The 16,581-nt window shown below is 55.0% G+C and overlaps 1 protein-coding gene across 3 annotated transcripts; it reads right to left on the bottom strand.

Annotated features, from left to right (window-relative positions):
* Positions 1-5,779: 5,779 nt before the first annotated feature.
* On the bottom strand, positions 5,780-15,361 carry ASL (argininosuccinate lyase). Of its 3 annotated transcripts, none has more exons than XM_082670852.1 (17): positions 15,279-15,361; positions 15,014-15,068; positions 11,682-11,876; positions 11,283-11,366; positions 11,018-11,074; positions 10,774-10,871; positions 9,260-9,337; positions 9,095-9,172; positions 8,645-8,697; positions 8,215-8,277; positions 7,911-8,025; positions 7,684-7,768; positions 7,512-7,571; positions 7,188-7,271; positions 6,314-6,394; positions 6,045-6,151; positions 5,780-5,962 (listed from the first exon to the last, which is right to left on the bottom strand). In XM_082670852.1, the coding sequence occupies exons 2-17, from the start codon at positions 15,023-15,025 to the stop codon at positions 5,818-5,820; spliced, it is 1,395 nt and encodes a 464-aa protein (XP_082526978.1). In that variant the 5' UTR covers positions 15,026-15,068; positions 15,279-15,361; the 3' UTR covers positions 5,780-5,817. The 3 variants fall into 3 exon arrangements, with proteins under 3 accessions (XP_082526978.1, XP_082526980.1, XP_082526979.1); XM_082670854.1 differs by having other exon boundaries at positions 11,682-11,792; positions 15,279-15,330; XM_082670853.1 differs by having other exon boundaries at positions 15,014-15,166; positions 15,279-15,310.
* Positions 15,362-16,581: the final 1,220 nt, after the last annotated feature.

Raw genomic sequence — 16,581 nt, 5'->3', positions numbered from 1 at the left:
TGCGCTTCCTTTGAAGGGCAAGTTTCTTGTGGGCTGCTTTTTTTTTTTTTTGCGGTACGCGGGCCTCTCACTGCTGTGGCCTCTCCTGCTGCGGAGCACAGGCTCCAGACGTGCAGGCTCAGCGGCCATGGCTTACAGGCCTAGCTGCTCCGCGACATGTGGGATCCTCCCGGACCGGGGCACGAACCCGCGTCCCCTGCATCGGCAGGCAGACCCTCAACCACTGTGCCACCAGGGAAGCCCGGGCTTCTTTTTAGCATGATGAAATGTTCTCAAATTGATTGTGGTGATGATTACACAACTCTGTGAACATACTAAAAACCATTAAACTGAACACTTTAAAATGTTGTGTTTTATGGCATGTGAATTATGGCTCAATAGAGCTGTTATAAAATAACAAATGCTGGAAAGGGTATGAGAAAAGGGAACCCTCCTACACTGTTGGTGGGAATGTAAGTTGGTGCACCCACTACCGAAAACAGTGTGGAGTTTCCTCAGAAAACTAAAAATAGAATTACCATATGATCCAGCAATCCCACGCCTGGGCATATACCCAGACAACACTATAGTTCAAAAAGATATTTCGCAGTGGTTAAGAATCCGCCTGCCGATGCAGGGGACACGGGTTCGATCCCTGGTCCGGGAAGATCCCACAGGCCGCGGAGCAAATAAGCCCGTGTGCCACAACTACTGAGCCTGTGCTCTACAGCCCATGAGCCGCAACTACTGAAGCCCGTGCGCCTAGAGCCCGTGCGCCTAGAGCCCGTGCTTGGCAACAAGAGAAGCCACTGCAGTGAGAAGCCCCGTGCACCGCAATGAAGAGTAGCCACCGCTCACCACAACTAGAGAAAGCCTGTGTGCAGCAACGAAGACCCAATGCAGCCAAAAATTTTCAAATAAAATAAATAAATAAATTTATTATTTTTTAAATCACGAGTTTAAAAAAAAAGTTTGGCGGCAAGGGAGCTGCTCTGCTACGTACAAAACCCCGGCTCAGAAGCAGGTCGTCTACGAATGATCTAGCACAGGTTCCCCACAAACGTGTGGTACATGATGGGCAAGGGGGTGGCTGCCTTTCCAGCCGTGCCCTTTGTCCCTGTATGAAGGGCTCTCCACACCGGCCCCCGGTCCTGTGAAGTCTACTAACTTTGTGATTGCCAAACATGTCAGTGCAATCTTGGTGCTTCAACAGGACAGTAATCACCCACTCTGGACTCCATTGGCTGCTCAATGAACAGTCATTTCTCCTCTCCCTTCTTCCTTAGTTATGGACCCTAATATTGTTCAGAAGACAACAGGAGCAGTGAAGTGGGCCCTGCCCCAACCCCCAAGGGATGTTTAAAGTTTAGTATAAGAACCAATGAGACAACCTCATTCCCTTTTGCCAGGTACTTGCTTCCTCAGCATCCCTTGCAGCTTTGAGTATAAAATGCAAGAATAAAGACATAAATTGAGGTAAGAACTGGTAAGCAAGAAGAAACCAGGACTTAATGATTTGGGAAATTCTCAGCCTATCTAGATTGCAAAAGATGCTAAAATTAGGAGACTCACTGTTAGGAAAACATGCTTTAGAGAGAAAGCCTAGGGTGTGGTTGGACAAACTTGCTACTGCCTGGAAAGGATCAGAAGGCCAGAGTATCCTGTTAAGAGTGCTCTTTAAGAGATTTGGCACATGACTCATGGATCTCTCCAGATATTTCAGCAGAAGCCAGGAACAGAGATGGGATTATCTAGGAAAGAGGACTCTCTTGTCCAGTGAAGTGTCCTGTGACATACACAGGAGACCCACAAAGTTCTTGAGGATGTTATATCAGCAAAAACTCTGCCGGCAAGGACTAAAAGGAACAAGAGAGGGGGAAATTAAAGAAAGCTCTAAAAGTTCTCTCAAAATATTAGGAAATATGCTAATATGCTTCTATGTTACTCAGCTACAAACATGTGCTACCCTTCAAGAAAAAGGAGTGGTGACTGTGAGGACGGAGGTGCAGGTCCAGAGGGTAGAGCTGAGAGCCCTGGAGGATTATTTCCAGGCCTTGAAACCTAATGGAGTTTGCTAGGCTGGATTTCAAAATTGCTTGGAACCAGTGACTCCTTTTCTCTTTCCATTTTCTTCCTTTTTTTTTTTTTAATTGAAGTATAGTTGATTTACAATATTGTGTTATCCATTTTCTTCCTTCTATTTATTTATATTTTTTGGCCACGCCACACAACTTGTGGGACCTTAGTTCCCCAACCAGGGATCAAAACCAGGCCCATGGTAGTGAAAGTGCTGAGTCTTAACCACTGGACCGCCAGGGAATTCCCATTTTCTTCCTTTTTAAATTGAAATGTCTATAACTGTTATACTATACCTAAACCAGCATCTTACTTTAGAAAGTGAGTAGATAATTTATTTCTTGAATTTTTGTGTGTGAACTCATTTAATCCTCAGCACAATCACAGGTTCATGGATGGAGAGGAATTTTGCCCCGGGATGAATCATACCCAGAATCTCAGTCATACCCTTTTAGATGATGAGATATGGGACTTTTGAGCTGATGAGATTTAGATGAAATTTTGAACTTGAGTTGATGCTGTAATGTGTTGAGACTTTGGGGGACCTTGGGATCAAGTGAATGTATGTTGCATGTGGGATGGACATAAATCTTTGAGAGCCAGACAGAATGTAGTAAGCTGAATAATAATCCTTGGAACTTGTAACTATGTTACTTTAACATGATAAATAGGGACTTTGCAGATGTGATTAAGTTAAGGATATTGAGACGAGATTATCTTGGTTTATGCAGGTGGATCCAATGCAATCACAAGGGTCCTTATAGGGAGGCAGAAAGGTCAGTCAGAAGATGTGACAACGCAAATGAACCTATCTATGAAACAGAAATAGAATCAGGGACATAGAGAACAGACTGGTGGTTGCCAAGGGGGCAGGGGGTGGGAGAGGGTTGGACTGGGAGTTTGGGATTAGCAGATGCAAACTGGTATACACGGAATGGATAAACAAAAAGGCCCTACTGTATAGCACAGGGAACTCTATCCAATATCCTGTGATAAACCATAATGGAAAAGAGAAAGAATGTATATATATGTATAACTGAGTCACTTTGCTGTACAGTAGTAATTAACACAACATTGTAATTCAACTACACATCGATAAAAAATAAATTAAAAAAATAAAAGATGTGACAGTGGAAGCAGAGGGTCAAAGAGAGATTTGACAATTTTACATTGCTGGCCTTGAAAATGGAGGAAGGGTCGTAAGTCAAGGAATGCACGTGGCCTCTAGAAACTGGAACAGACAAGGAAACAGATTTTTCTCTAGTCTCTGGAAGAGGCATGGCCCTGCTGAGGTTTGATTTTGTCTCAATAAAACCCACTTTAGGGACTTCCCCGGTGGCACAGTGGTTAAGAATCCGCCTGCCAGTGCAGGGGACATGGGTTTGAGCCCTGGTCCAGGAAGATCCCACATGCCGCGGAGCAACTAAGCCCGTGCGCCACAACTACTGAGTCTGCGCTCTAGAGCCCTCGAGCCACAACTACTGAGCCCATGTGCTGCAGCTACTGAAGCCTGCGCGCCTAGAGCCCATGCTCCGCAACAAGAGAAGCCCCCGCAATGAGAAGCCCACACGCCGCAACTAGAGAAGGCCTGCACGCAACAACGACCCAATGCAGCCAAAAATAAATTTAAAAAATTTAAAAACCCACTTCAGACTTATGACTTCAAGAATTATAAAATAGTGTTTATGTTATTTTAAGTCATGAAGTTTGTGGTACTTTGTTACAGCAATAGGAAATCAATACAAGGTCACACTGAGCTTTGGTGTAAACAGCTTCTGAGATTAAAAACACAGTAGACAAGAGGAAAGTATGTAGCCAGTCTGTAGCAGAACAGAAAGAGGCAGATAAGTGGAGTAGCTCAGTCATGTATGGACAGAGTCTGGGAGAAAAGCTGCACAAACTCTTGCCCTTCCTGAGCTAGGACAGGCCATTCCTTCTGGTCAGGCCAGGCTCCTGAGTGGGAAGCCCAGCGAGGCTGACTGCAATTCAGTTAAGGAGGAACTTTTAACAGGATTGTCTGGAAAGAGTCCCCATTTAGACTGGGGTGTGCCCCCTCAGTGGAGGCGGTAGAGATGGAGGGAGGCATCGCAGCAACTTCCTGCCTCCCTCTATTCCAATTCTCCGCGTGCTAAATGTATTAGTTATTTTAATCCTGTCCGCTGTTGGATGGGTGAGGCCCTCCTTCATTTCAGAGACTAGATTTTAGGCATTCTCTGGATTAGCACTTTTTTTTTTTTTTACTCCTACAATTTTGTTTCTGTTTGACCCCTTTGGGTTTCTTTAATTTTTTATTTTTAAAAATTGAAGTATAGTTGATCTACAATATTGTGTTAGTTTCAGGTGTACAGCAAAGTGATTCAGTTATATATATATGTGTATATATATATATTTTTTTTTTTTTCCCAGAGTCTTTTCCATTATAGGATATTACAAGTTACTGCATATAGTTCCCTGTGCTGTACAATAAGTCCTTGTTGCATATCTACAGATCAGCACTTCTGACTCTGAATGTGCACACGAATAACCTGGCGAGTTTGTTAAGCTGCAGATTCTGAATCCGTAGGTTAGGGTGGGGGCCCAGGGAGGCTGATGCTGCTCGTCTGCAGCAACTTTGTGTAACAAGGTTCTAAAGATCAGTGACTCTCAAACCTGAGCACACGTCAGCATCACCTGAAGGACTTGTTAACACAGGCTGCTGGGCCCACCCAGAATGTGGTTCAGTAGGTCTCGGTGGGGACTGAACATTTTCCTTTTAACAAGTTTGAAGAAGATGACGATGATAATAATCAGGAACCACACTTTGAGAACCACCACTCTAGAAGATTCTATGTGTGACCCACAGCTTTCACCCTTTTGGGAACTTGGTGTAGTGTCCCCACTGCTGGAGTTCTGGTTCTTTAGCTTACAAAGTCTTCTCATTGCTCCCAGAGTCGCTCAGGAGGAGTTACTCATTCTTCTTTGTGTTTAGCTTGCTTACTTCTGTTGTTAAGAAACGTCTGAAATTTGTGTTTTATTAGCAGGATTTTGGTGAGATTTGTATAGACGAGGCCTCTGCATCTCTGCTGGCACTGGGGACCACCGTTATGGAATCCTTACCATGTCCTAGGCCTGGCCTCGGGCTCTTTGCAGACTCAGTGAGACCATCCCTCCCTTGACCGCAGCACGGGCAGGCCCCTCTGGCACCACCTGTCCGTGGCCCTCACCTCACGGTTAGTGTCTGGGAATTTGTACGTTACTCTTCAGGGTGGAGGAAGCGTCTTCTTTACCTGTGTATGCAGCTCACCTAGTGCCTGGCATCACATGCTAGCCGGATGACCGACTTTACCACCAGATACACCATTCCCCTCAGAGGGTACAGGACCCTGATGGTCTAGGGAAGGGTGGGTTAAGCAAGGGGACAACGTGAGCAGGGCAGCCTAGGAAGGACACTGGAAGGAAGGGGGACGGACGGGGCTGTCTGGGTTAACCCAGCCCGTCAGCTCCCACCAGGGCTCCAAGGAAGCCAGTCCCGCCAAGACACCCAAGGCAGGAAGTCACTGTGAGGCCCACGGTGAAGGGGGTGGGGCCTGCGCAGGGTGGAGGCTCTGATGCGCATCCCCTCCACCCTTCCCCATCCCTGACTCTAGCCATGCTTGTCCAGTTCCTCCACTTCCTCTATGGCCCCTAACTGCATCCCCACCGACCGAGGCAGACAGGCTGGGCAGGAAACACACACAGCCTCCTCTTGGGCCCACTTTATTTGGGAGAGGCATGGGGAGGGCTCTAGGCCTGCTGTGCCCCTAGGAGAGCTCGCACCTGCCCAATCTGCCAGTCGACACTGGAGCGCGCGGTGCCCCCCAGGGCTGCGTACTGCTCCACGCTGTGTCCGTAGTCCCACACATGGCTCACGTCTCCCGAGAACAGGGGGCTGGGGGGAAAGGAGGAGGTGGGCCTGGGCTGGCCTCGAGGAAGGCAGCAGAGGGAGGGGAGGGGAGGGGAGGGGAGCACACCTGATGGTCTGTAGCTCCTGCAGCGACAGCTGGTTGAGGGCGACCCCTTTGGTCTCGGCCATGAACACGGCTTTCCCGGAGGCCTCGTGGGCCTGGCGGAATGGCATCTGGGGGCGCAGGGGGCGGGAGAGTGGTGCTGACGCAGGCTTCCTGAGCTCCCTGTTCTGCTGGGGGTGCCGGCCCTCCCCCTGTGCCATGACCACCGCCACCCCCAGCCTGAGGAACATCCCTGTCCCCTTGCCCCTCCACCCTGGCTGCCCCACACTTACCCCTTTGCGGACCAGGTAGTAGGCGAGGTCAGTTGCCAGCATGTCAGGACTAAGAGCCCGTGCCATATTCTCACGGTGAATCTGGGGACAGCAGGCCAGGCGAGTGTGAATCTGGGGGGCCCTTGGTCCTGGAGCTGCCAGCCTAAGGCCTACCCCCCCTCAGCCAGGAAGTCCCCTGCCTTGGGCAGATCCCCTCTTACCCACCCTCTTCTGCTTTCTCTGCTTGAACCATCATTTCATAATTATTGATAATTATTAGCTGTGCTACTGGGGTTGCCTCCTTATCTTTAGCATCAGAATCACCTGGACGATTTATAATGAATACAGATCTCCGTGGCCTAACCCAGAGTCTCTGATTCAGCAGGTCTGGAGGGGGCCCTAGGACTGCAGGTCTGTCAAGTTCTCAGGTGATACTGCTGCTGCTGATCTCGGGACAACCACTGCTTTAGAGACACATCCTGAACTATTTAGGAATGAAATGATGAGGGGGATTTGCTTAAAAACAACGGTGGAGGGGGTAGTGGGTAAAGACAGCTGAAGCAAGAATGGCCATGGGTTGATTGTTGTTTAAGCCGAGTGTTGGTACATAAGGGTTCATGATACACAGCCTCTCAACTGTTTATACTGAAATTTCCCATAGTAAATGGTTAAAGAAGAAATCTGGCCAGGCCAGCTGATGGGGCTCCTTGAGTCTAACCCACTTCCATTCTACTGCAATACGTCTCTTCGCTCTTCCCAGGGCAGGAACAAGCACATGGCCCCTCCCTCTGCCCCACGGCCTCTGGACCCACCCACGCTTGCCTCCTCTCAAGATCGCCCTCCTGGCATCCCAGCCCTGAGCTTAGGGACCTCGGGGAGAAGAGACGTGTCTTGCCTGCAGTGTAGAGATGACGCCAGTGGCCACCTGGATGACGGCGCTCATGGTGTTGGACACTTCAAACACGGCTTCCTTGTCCTCCTGGGAGGCACATGGCAGGAGGTAAGGGCCCAGTAGCCTGGTGCCCAGTGAGGCCTTCCCACTGCCTTCCACTGGGAACACTCAGCACCTTGTACACCCCGCACCAAGGGAGAGGAGAGCACTCCCAGGGCTGGGTGCGCAGGACAGGAGGTGGCAATTCTGTGGGGCCCCTGCCCAGATGAGCCAGGACCCCAAGAATTGGTATGCGGTGTGTGTGCAACTGGGTCCCCAGCCTCGCACCTGTAAGTCCTTGTTGTAGGTGCTCGGAAGTCCCTTGAGGGTCATCAGGAGCCCAGCACACTGAGGGGACAGGGAGGATCAGGGGGCTGGACCTCGGAGCCTGTCCTGGACGTTCCCTCAGGACCCTCCGGGTCAGCGCAGAGGCCTCGCCCCAACTCCCTGCCCTGCTTACCCGCCCAAACACTCGCCCCGCCTTGCTCCGGATCAGCTCCAGGCTGTCTGGGTTTTTCTTCTGGGGCATCAGGCTGCTTCCAGTGCTGGAGACAGAGATGCCGGGGCTGAAGGGGCTCCGGTGCCCCTTGGCTGGTCTGCTGGGCAGCTCTGCCCGGGGGTTGGGGTGAGGAGGAAAGAAGCCATGCTGGTGGGCGCAGAGCTGGGGGAGGGCAGGCGCAGCCTTACCTGTAGGCGTCTGAGAGCTGCACCAAGTTGAATTCTTTGGTGCCATAGAGGATGAGATCCTCGGCCATCCTGCTGAGGTGGGTCATACACAGCGAAGCCCAGAACAGGAACTCAGCTTGTGGGAGGAGAGGGAGAGCAGGCTGTCTGGTCACCAGGCCTCGCCCCTCACCCAGCCTGGAGAAGGTCCGGTGGGCCATACGGGAGTGGTAGGAAGCTGGAGAGGAGGCAGGGCGGGGGGACAAAGGCAGCAGGCACTGCAGGGGACTGGCCCTGGAGGGCGGGCGGGCTAGCGCCCAGGACTCACCCACAAAGTCTCGCTCACTGGTGGCATCCATGCTGTTGAGAGTGATGGCCCCAAATTTCAGTTCTGGCCGATTCGGGAAGGGGAAGGCAATAGGGTTGGGCTGGAGGGCGAGGAGGGGCCTTCTCCCCACCCCCACCCCCCAACCAGGCTGCCCAGCACCCCCCCATGACCCCCTCTCAGGGAGGAGGAGTAGGGAGGGGCAGGAGGTTGGGAAGGTCTTTGATACAGGTCCCAGGAGGGAGGCGGGAGCCCTGAGTCTCCCCGGCACCACGCACCTCTCCCATGGCCTCCCCTTGCCTCTCTAGCCTCACTGGCCATAGATAATAGACCAGGGTTTTACCCGGACCCCTGCCCTCTCTAAGTGTGTGTCTGCGAGACCTGGCAGGTGCTGAGGGTGGTCTCCTGGGAAAGGAGGGGCAGGGTGCCTCACCTGCTCGGAGCAGCTCCCGGTCCACACCCAGAGGGTTGCCTGCGATGGCCCCGCTGCAGAGATGGGAGGGGTTCTGAGTGACCGGGGCTCCCGGCAGGCAGGCCCTGGCATGTACTTGCACGCACACCTGTGCTGAGCTCTGGTTGCCAGGGCTGCGGCCTGGTCGGCTTGGGTGCCAGACAGTTGTCCCCACGCGGGGGAAACGGCACGATGTGAGCAGCTGGCTGGCTCTCTGGAGAGCTCTGGCGTGGCTGTGACACACTCATCGCCCCCCTCTTAGAGAGAGCTGAGGGTCCATTTGTGGTCTCCCTCCCACCGTGGCTGGGGAGGCTGACTGCCTGGCTTCTGTCCCCCTCTGCCCTTCCTGGCCCCTCCTCTTCTCTTGAAGCCCAAGGAACATGCTAAGTATGTGGCAGCAGCCCCATCCTTGGAGCACTGGGCCTCACTCACCTCCCCAGGGGCAGGACGTTGATCCGCTTCTGCACCTCCAGCAGCCTCTCAGAGTCTCTGGTCAGTGCCACAGCATGGCTGTGGGAAGCCAGGAGGCAGGAGGGTCAGGGCAGCCTGGGCTGGGCCCCTCCCCTCCACCACGCCCCTCCCTCACTGCCCGCTCACCTCAGGATCCAGTGGCTCCAGCGGATGGGCTGAGCCCTCTGCAGGTGTGTGTACCCTGGGAAGAGGATGTCACGTTCCCTGTGGGGGAAAAGTAGGGGCAGGGAGCCTGAGGGGCTCAGGAGGTTCAGGCGAGGCCTGCCTGGGACCCTGGGACCCTGCAGGCCTGGGCCCCTGTAGGGAAGAGCAGGGCAGGCTCACCAAGGATCTGCCTGCACAAGGGACCAAGTGATCTGGGGACAAACATGGTGTAAGGGAAGGGTCGGGAGGTGGGGCATTGTGACTGGGCCATGGCTGGGGGGCGTCCAGAGGGTGAGCGTAGGACGAAGTAGAGATCACCCCTTCAGCTGGGGCCTCTGCACCTTGGCAGCAGATCTGGGTAGGGGCCAGGGCAGGAGGGGAGGTGCATGGCAGGTACCACCTGGCAGTGAGAGGAACTCCAGAGGAGCCCAGAATAGCTGGGGGCACTTTAAAGTAGGCAGGGCAGTGGCACAGGTGCTGTGAGTGACGGTTCTAATTTTTTTAAATAAACAGCTTTATTGAGATATAATTCACATACAAATCACCCATTTAAAGTGTACATTTAGTGTACAACCATCACCCCAAGAGAGAAACCCTGGGACCTCCCTGATGGTGCAGTGGTTAAGAATCCGCCTGCCAATGCAGGGGACATGGGTTCGATCCCTGGTCTGGGAAGATCCCACATGTCGCAGAGCAACTAAGCCCGTGCGCCACAACTACTGAGCCCACGTGCTGCAACTACTGAAGCCTGCGCGCCTAGAGTCCGTGCTCCGCAACAAGCGAAGCCACAGCAGTGAGAAGCCCGCTCACTGCGTGCGCCAATGAAGACCCAACACAGACAAAAAAAAAGGAAAGAAACCCTGTACTCATTAGCAGTCAGTCCCTAATCCTCCCAACACCCACCCTGCCCCGAGGATGACAGTTTGGGGGCCCTTGTTTTCCCCCAGTGAAGTCAGTGAAACAGGGGTCACAGGGAGCTGGGGAAGAGGAGGGGTCAACCCTGTCTCTGACACCAAATAGAGATTTCTCAGAAGTCATGTCACAGAAGCCAAAGCTTGGGATGAGGCCAGCGGGAGGCAGCCCTCAGCTCTGTCCTTTGCCCGCCATGCTGTGTGGGGACAGGGGACATGGGGCACAGGCAGGCCAAGGAGTGACTCTCTGGTTGCCCCGGGCAAGCCGGCCCCTTTCCGCGGGCTTCGGGCCATCTGCCTAGTGCCTTAGCCTCTGGCCTGTGAACCCTCAAAGGGTGAGCTCCCCCTGCCTGCTAAGCTGGGCTGGCTGGGGGTCAGGGATGCTGCAAGAAATCCTCACTCCTGGCTGTTCTGCCTCACTCAGTCCAGGAGTTCTGGACTGTACCCCTGTACCCCAGAGCCTGGCCCCCCTACCCTCATCACCCCTGCCACCTAGGTCTGGCATTCAGGCTGCCTGTCTCGGGGGAGTGGAGACCCTGGATGCCCTCATGCCCCTCTCTGCCACCTGGTGTTGCATGCACTCACGCCTCTGCCCGATCCACCATGGTTCTGATGAGCTCCCGGAGGAGGGCAGAGAGCGTGGAGCAGTTCTGCCGCATCCACAGCCTGAGGTCTGTGACCACCTGTTGGGAGGAGGATGTGGCACTCAGGGACCACAGATGTGTTGCCTCCCTGGGGAGCCAGGACCGCTGCTGAGCCCCAGCTCTGCTGTCTGGACCCCCCGAGGTTGGGAAGGCCCAGGGCGGGGAGCCGGGCAGGCTGGCGGCACCTGGTCGTTCCGACTTCGTCCTGTGTGCAGCTTCCCTGCGGTTTCACCGATGAGCTCCTGGGGGTGGAGGGAGGCACGCAGTCGGGGTCTGCCTGCTTGTGGCCCTCCCTCCCTGCCCCGGGGTGCCCTAGTTCTGCCCGATCTCTGCTAAGGCCTCCTGCTCTGAGGTCCCAGTGATGAAGGGAACAGAATGATGGTGCTTATGCTCAAAGTGGCCCAGAGAGGGGAGGGGCAGGGGTGGGGGGTGAGGTGGGGGTGGCCTCACCTTCAGACGCCGCTCATTGGCCGTGTGGATGTCCTCATCATTGGGGTTTAGTTTGAAGGTGCCCTGGGCCCACTCCTCAGCTACCTGTAGCAGATAGCAGCAACACGGGGGTCAGGAGGGTGGCATCAGCAGTTGAATCCTGGCAGCGCTCCACCCCCGAGGAGAATCACAGACCAAGAGCACGTTTGCTCAGGAGCCATAGGACCACAGGAGCATTAAGGGATGAAGAGACAGTCAGCACAGCATGTGGTTAAAGGGCACCTCTCTAGGCATATGATCACTACGAGGGGAGATGACAGGCTTGGGATGATACCGCAGCCTGCGCTCGCTCGGGGATTTGGTGAAAGCCTGGGACCACAGGGAGGGACGCTGGGTTGGGCCTGGGAGTGTGGAGAGTACCTTGTCCAGGCCCTGGAGTATCTGGTCCATCTCGGTCTTGGTGAGGATCCCCGCCTTCTGCAGGCCCCGGCTGTAGGCCTTGCTGCCCTGCACGTCCACCTCCCAGAGGTGCTGGTCATAGGTGATGGACGAGTTGAACTTCTCCATGATGGGGTCCACTGTGCCCACAAACCGGCCACCCCACAGCTTTCCGCTCTGGCCAGGAGGGCATGATCAATTAGTCTCCTCCCCCCTTGAGAACAGGACCTCCCACAAAGGGCCCTCAGGAGAGTTATCAGATCTGCCGGCAGTGGGAGCCAGCGGGCAGGGTTATTCTCACTGGACAGATAAGGAAACTGAGGCTCAGAGAGGGTTAGGAACTTGCCCAGAGTCACTCAGGGAGTGAATGTGGGAAATTGGCTGGACACTGAAGTTAGGTTCTTTCCCACCATGGGGCGCTGCTCCAGGGAGATGGTGGCAGGCACCCCTGAGACCACAGCAGAACTTCTGGGACCCTTCCTGCCACTGACCAAAGTGAGAAGTTACTCTGGAATCCAGCTCTGATGTACCAGGGATAATGACAATAATGCTGGCTAACATACGTCGCATTCTCACTGTCTGCCAGGCACCATTATTTGCTCGTCACGCAGACGGCAACGCTGTGAACTGGGTACCAATACTATCCTGCTACAGAGAGGAAAAACTGGGGCACAGAGCAGATCTTTACCTTGCCCTTGCTGAGAGCGGCAGAGCCCGGACTGCACCTCGGCAGCCGGAATTCGAAGCCCTGCTCTAAACCCCACATCCCACCAGGACCTCTCTGCTGGCTCTGCTGTTCTGAACATTTGCTGCAGGAACAGGTGAGGAGGCACTTGAGGGGCCCCATCAGTCTCAAATTACCTGCATCTCCCTCCCCCAGCTTGGGGTGGGGCCTAAGGTCCCAACCCCCCACTCCTCTGGAGAGCACCCCAGACACACCCATTATCATTGGCCTTCTAGGAGGTCACTAGCTGACCCTCTGCCCCCCAGGAGCCAAGGGCAGAGGGATGGGACAGAGACACCTCTGTTTTGAAAGAGGGCATAGGTCAGGGCATGGGACAGATGGGGGAGGGAGCGCAGAACCCCTGAGGGGCAGTCCTAGTGCCCAGTGAGCCAAGGACAGGAGGAGAGTGGTCCGGGGTGGAGATGGGAATGTTACTTCGCTGGCATCTTTTCTGTGGAAGGGGTCTACAGTGGCCACTGGGGACATATGTTCTCCTCTGTCTCCCTGCAATGTCGTAGACCTCAGTTAGCCACCTGACCATAGGAGTGTTATATTACCTCTCTAACCTTCAGGGTTGTCCCTCTATAAAATAGGAATAATAATAGCATCTATCTGATGGAATTGTTAGATTAAGCCATTAGATTAAGTTAACTGCATACATAGCACAGTGCCTGGTACTCAGTAAGTTCTAGGTATTGCTAAGGGAGGGGCCGAGGGCTGCCAGGGTCAGGGTGTGCCTTAGCTCCACTCGTCACTCCTGTGTGCACCCCCGGGACCTGGCCCCAGGGTGCTCTGGCCCCAGGGGGTGCTCTGGCCCCAGGCTGTGAGCTGACCCCTCAGTGCCCAGCAGCCTTGGCTGCCAGAGGACTCTGCCCTGCAGATGTAGCCTCTGCCCCCACTCAGCCTTTTGAGCTGGACCTGCCCCTTACCCCCTGCTGCCCCGCCAGGCCTAGATCTCCAGCAAAGCACCACGTGGGGCCCTGGTCCTGACCACTGGGACCAGAGGGCCAGGGCCAGCCAGTCAGGATGGGGAGGCAGGCTGCCCTTCAGCCAGGGGCCTGGCATCACCTCCCCCAGCAGGCCCCTGGACTCGCTTCGTGGGTTGTTAGTGATAACAACTATTTAACAAGTGGGGCTGCAGCCAAACCAATTAGTGCCAACCCACAGGACGGCCTGGGGAAAGCAGAGGTCGCCTGGCACCCTGGTTTCCTGAAGGCAGCCCACTCCGCATTGGGGCCAAGCTCCTACCCTGCTGGCAGTCTTAAAAGGACCCCAGGAGGATGTTAGAGTGACGTGCCACCACCTGGGCACTGAGAGAGGGGCGAGATGGTGGGAGAGGGCACTGCTGTGAGCCAGGGTACATCTGGGCCAGAAGGATCCCTTTGGGGCAAGGGGACAGGGACACTGGTTCAGGCTGGGATGAAAGAGCAACAGCCAATTTAGAACACATGGGAAATACCGGCGTTGTCCCTCTTAGTGTCATTAGCCATGATTTATTGAGCACCTACTATTGCTTCGCCCTGTGCCAGGCATTCTCCAGATGCTCTTACACCCTCCTATGAGGTTACCCCTATTTTACAAATGAGGAAAGACATTCAGAGAGGTCGAGTGACTGCTTCAGAAGCCAAGTTTGTTTGGCCCCAAAGTCCAGGCCCTGCCACGGGCCCTCCACCATGACCCAGAAGCTAGTAGGGCAGACAGTCTTAACCCATTTATTCAAAAAAAACTGAGGCCCAGAGAGGAAGTGACTTGCCAGCTAATGGGGGCCAGGAGGGACTGGAACCCACACCTCCTGCTTCCCAGGCCCAGGGTTCCCTTCTCTGGCATCAAGCAAACAGCCCCTTTTACTTGAAGGGTTCAAAGCAATGACCTCATGATCCAGTACCTTACAGAGAAGGCAGACAGCTAATATTATCCCCATCTGCCGGGTAAATCAACTGAGGCCCAGGGAAAGGAACCTGTGCCTCAGACTCCTGCCACTAAGTCAGAAAGAGAACCCAGGAGTCCTCTGGCTCTGAGGGAGAGAGGCCAATGAGACAGGAAGCCACCAGGTCCTGGGGCCACACGGCACGGTCCCCTACATCCTGGCTCTTAGCACACGCAAGAGTCCTGTGGACTCTGCTACACAGGGACAACTGCTATGGTAGGAGAGGGGCACAGGATGGGGACTGCCAGGAGGACGGGGGGTGGGGGGCGGGAAGGAAGGAATGAAGAGGTGAGGGTGCTGAATGAGTGGGCCGCACCTTTCCCGCCCGGCCTAGATCACGGTCAGGTCAGGGCCACCTTCCCCAGCAGTGTGGGTTGGTGCATTTGCCACAAAGGCTGCCTAGGGAGGGGTGAGGGACCGGGGAGAGCAGATGGTGGTGGGGATACCGGGAAGTCGGGGCAAAGCTCTCTTTAGGGCTCTGGCAGGTGCGCCGGGGCGTACCCACTGCCTGGAGCCAGCGAGGACAATTACCAGGAGGGTGGAGGGCGACAGGTCTGGCTCGGGGAGATCGCGTGCGCAGGTCACTGTCCCGGCTGGCGCCCAGGGCGCCCCTCCCCCTCGTTTGGAGGCCTGGAGGACCGGCGTCCTCGAGATCCCACTCACCTCCGATGCCATGTTGGGCGGTTCCTTGCCGTCCGGGAGCCTAGGTCCTCCGGGTCTGGAAGACAGGGCAGAACTGACGACCTCGTCGGCCACCGGGCGGTGTCCCCCGGGCGGGGCCGGCTCCGGGTTGGGGCACTGCCTTTGGAGCGCAGCCTGTGGCGGAGGCGGACGTGGGCAGCGCCCAGCCAGCGCTCGCGCGGGTCCTCTGCGTCCTCCCCTCCCGTCAGTCCCGCCCGTCCAGCCCGTTCGGCCGCCGAGCACTTACCACCGCCTGGCCGCGCGGTGAGTCTCTCCACAGCCGCGGGGCTGGACTTTTCCGGCCGGGAGAGCGTCAACAGCAGCCCAGCGCTGTCCCCGCCTCCTATCGGCGGCCGCACCAATCCCAGGCAGCCCGGCCCCGTGGGCGTTGCCTCCGCCCTCCAACGCCGGCTGTGGGCGGAGCCGTCTCTGGAGCGGCTTTGGGCTGAGCAGCACTAGGGAGGCGGTAGGCGACTGTGAGGGTCCCCAACCCCCAGGGCGGCAGTGCTCAAGGCTGCAGACTGCTCCGGGCACTGGAGGGAGACCCGGGCTAGGGATAGAGGTAAAGACACTGGAGCAGGCCTGGCGGGCTCACAGGAGACACAAGGTGAAAAGCCACGCCCGATCATTCGTTCATTCAACAAACACGTACCCGCACCTCCTATGTGGTAGGTACAGAGTTAGACACTGAAGGAAAGGAAATGAGCATAAGAAATGATGCTTGCCTCAAGAAGCTCTAACAAAGCGTGGATAAGGTGTGCAGGGGGCACAGAGGGCAGCGCAGAGTGGGGCGTCCATCTTGGGGTACTCAGGGAAGGGTTCCCTGACACGATTAATTAACTAATTATTCAACAAAATAGACAGCCTGGGTTCTGGCCTTAGGGGCCCTAGAACTTCTGCCCTGGAAGTTCCACATTCTGGGGGAGATGTCCCCTGAGTTGAGTCTTGGAAATAAAAGGGAGTTAGCTCAGCAAAAAAGGGGATTAGAACATTCCCTGCGCCGGGGTGGGGGGTGGGGGGGTCAGCCTGGGCAAAGTCCGGGAGGCCAGAGGCCAGAAAGTGAATGGCCTGCTTGTAGAACAGGAAACCAAGAGTGGCTATAACAAAGGGTCAGGGGCTTTAGAATGGAGGTGGGGAGGAGAGGTGGGAAGTAGGTTGGGGTAAGATTGTAAAGGGCCTTGAATGTCAAACGAGAGGGTTTGGTCTTGATAGGACCTATGATCCTCCCATAGGTCATAGGGAGCCAACAGATGTTAAAAATTGAGGGAGCCAAAATTTTTTTAGAAAGATACTTCTGGCAACAGTACTGAGGATGGAATGGAGGGGAGAAGGGACCAGTAGCTGGGATACCTCATGGGTTGATGGTTTTTAGCCCTCACTCAAGAGTGGAATTACTTGGAGTTCCTAGAATGCATCAGGCTGTTGCAAGGTTTCCTAAATGCTCCTCCCTGTGCCTGGAATGCCTTCCCTCACTGTCTGTCTTGCTACTCCCATTCATCTGTCAGCATTTGAGCGAAGCATCATCAACGTTGGGAAGACTCCCTGCTGAT

Source organism: Grampus griseus, assembly GCF_964374135.1.
Source record: "Grampus griseus genome assembly, chromosome: 14".
In the NCBI taxonomy this organism is placed as follows: domain Eukaryota; kingdom Metazoa; phylum Chordata; class Mammalia; order Artiodactyla; family Delphinidae; genus Grampus; species Grampus griseus.
This window is presented reverse-complemented; position numbering and strand designations above follow the sequence as displayed.

Excerpts from the sequence above, each read along its gene's own strand:
- ASL (XM_082670852.1), bottom strand. Across the intron at positions 10,872-11,017 it reads GACGAAGTCGGAACGACCAG|GTGGTCACAGACCTCAGGCT; the intron begins GTGCCGCCAGCC and ends TCCTCCCAACAG. Across the intron at positions 7,769-7,910 it reads CAGCTCTCAGACGCCTACAG|CACTGGAAGCAGCCTGATGC; the intron begins GTAAGGCTGCGC and ends CTCTGTCTCCAG.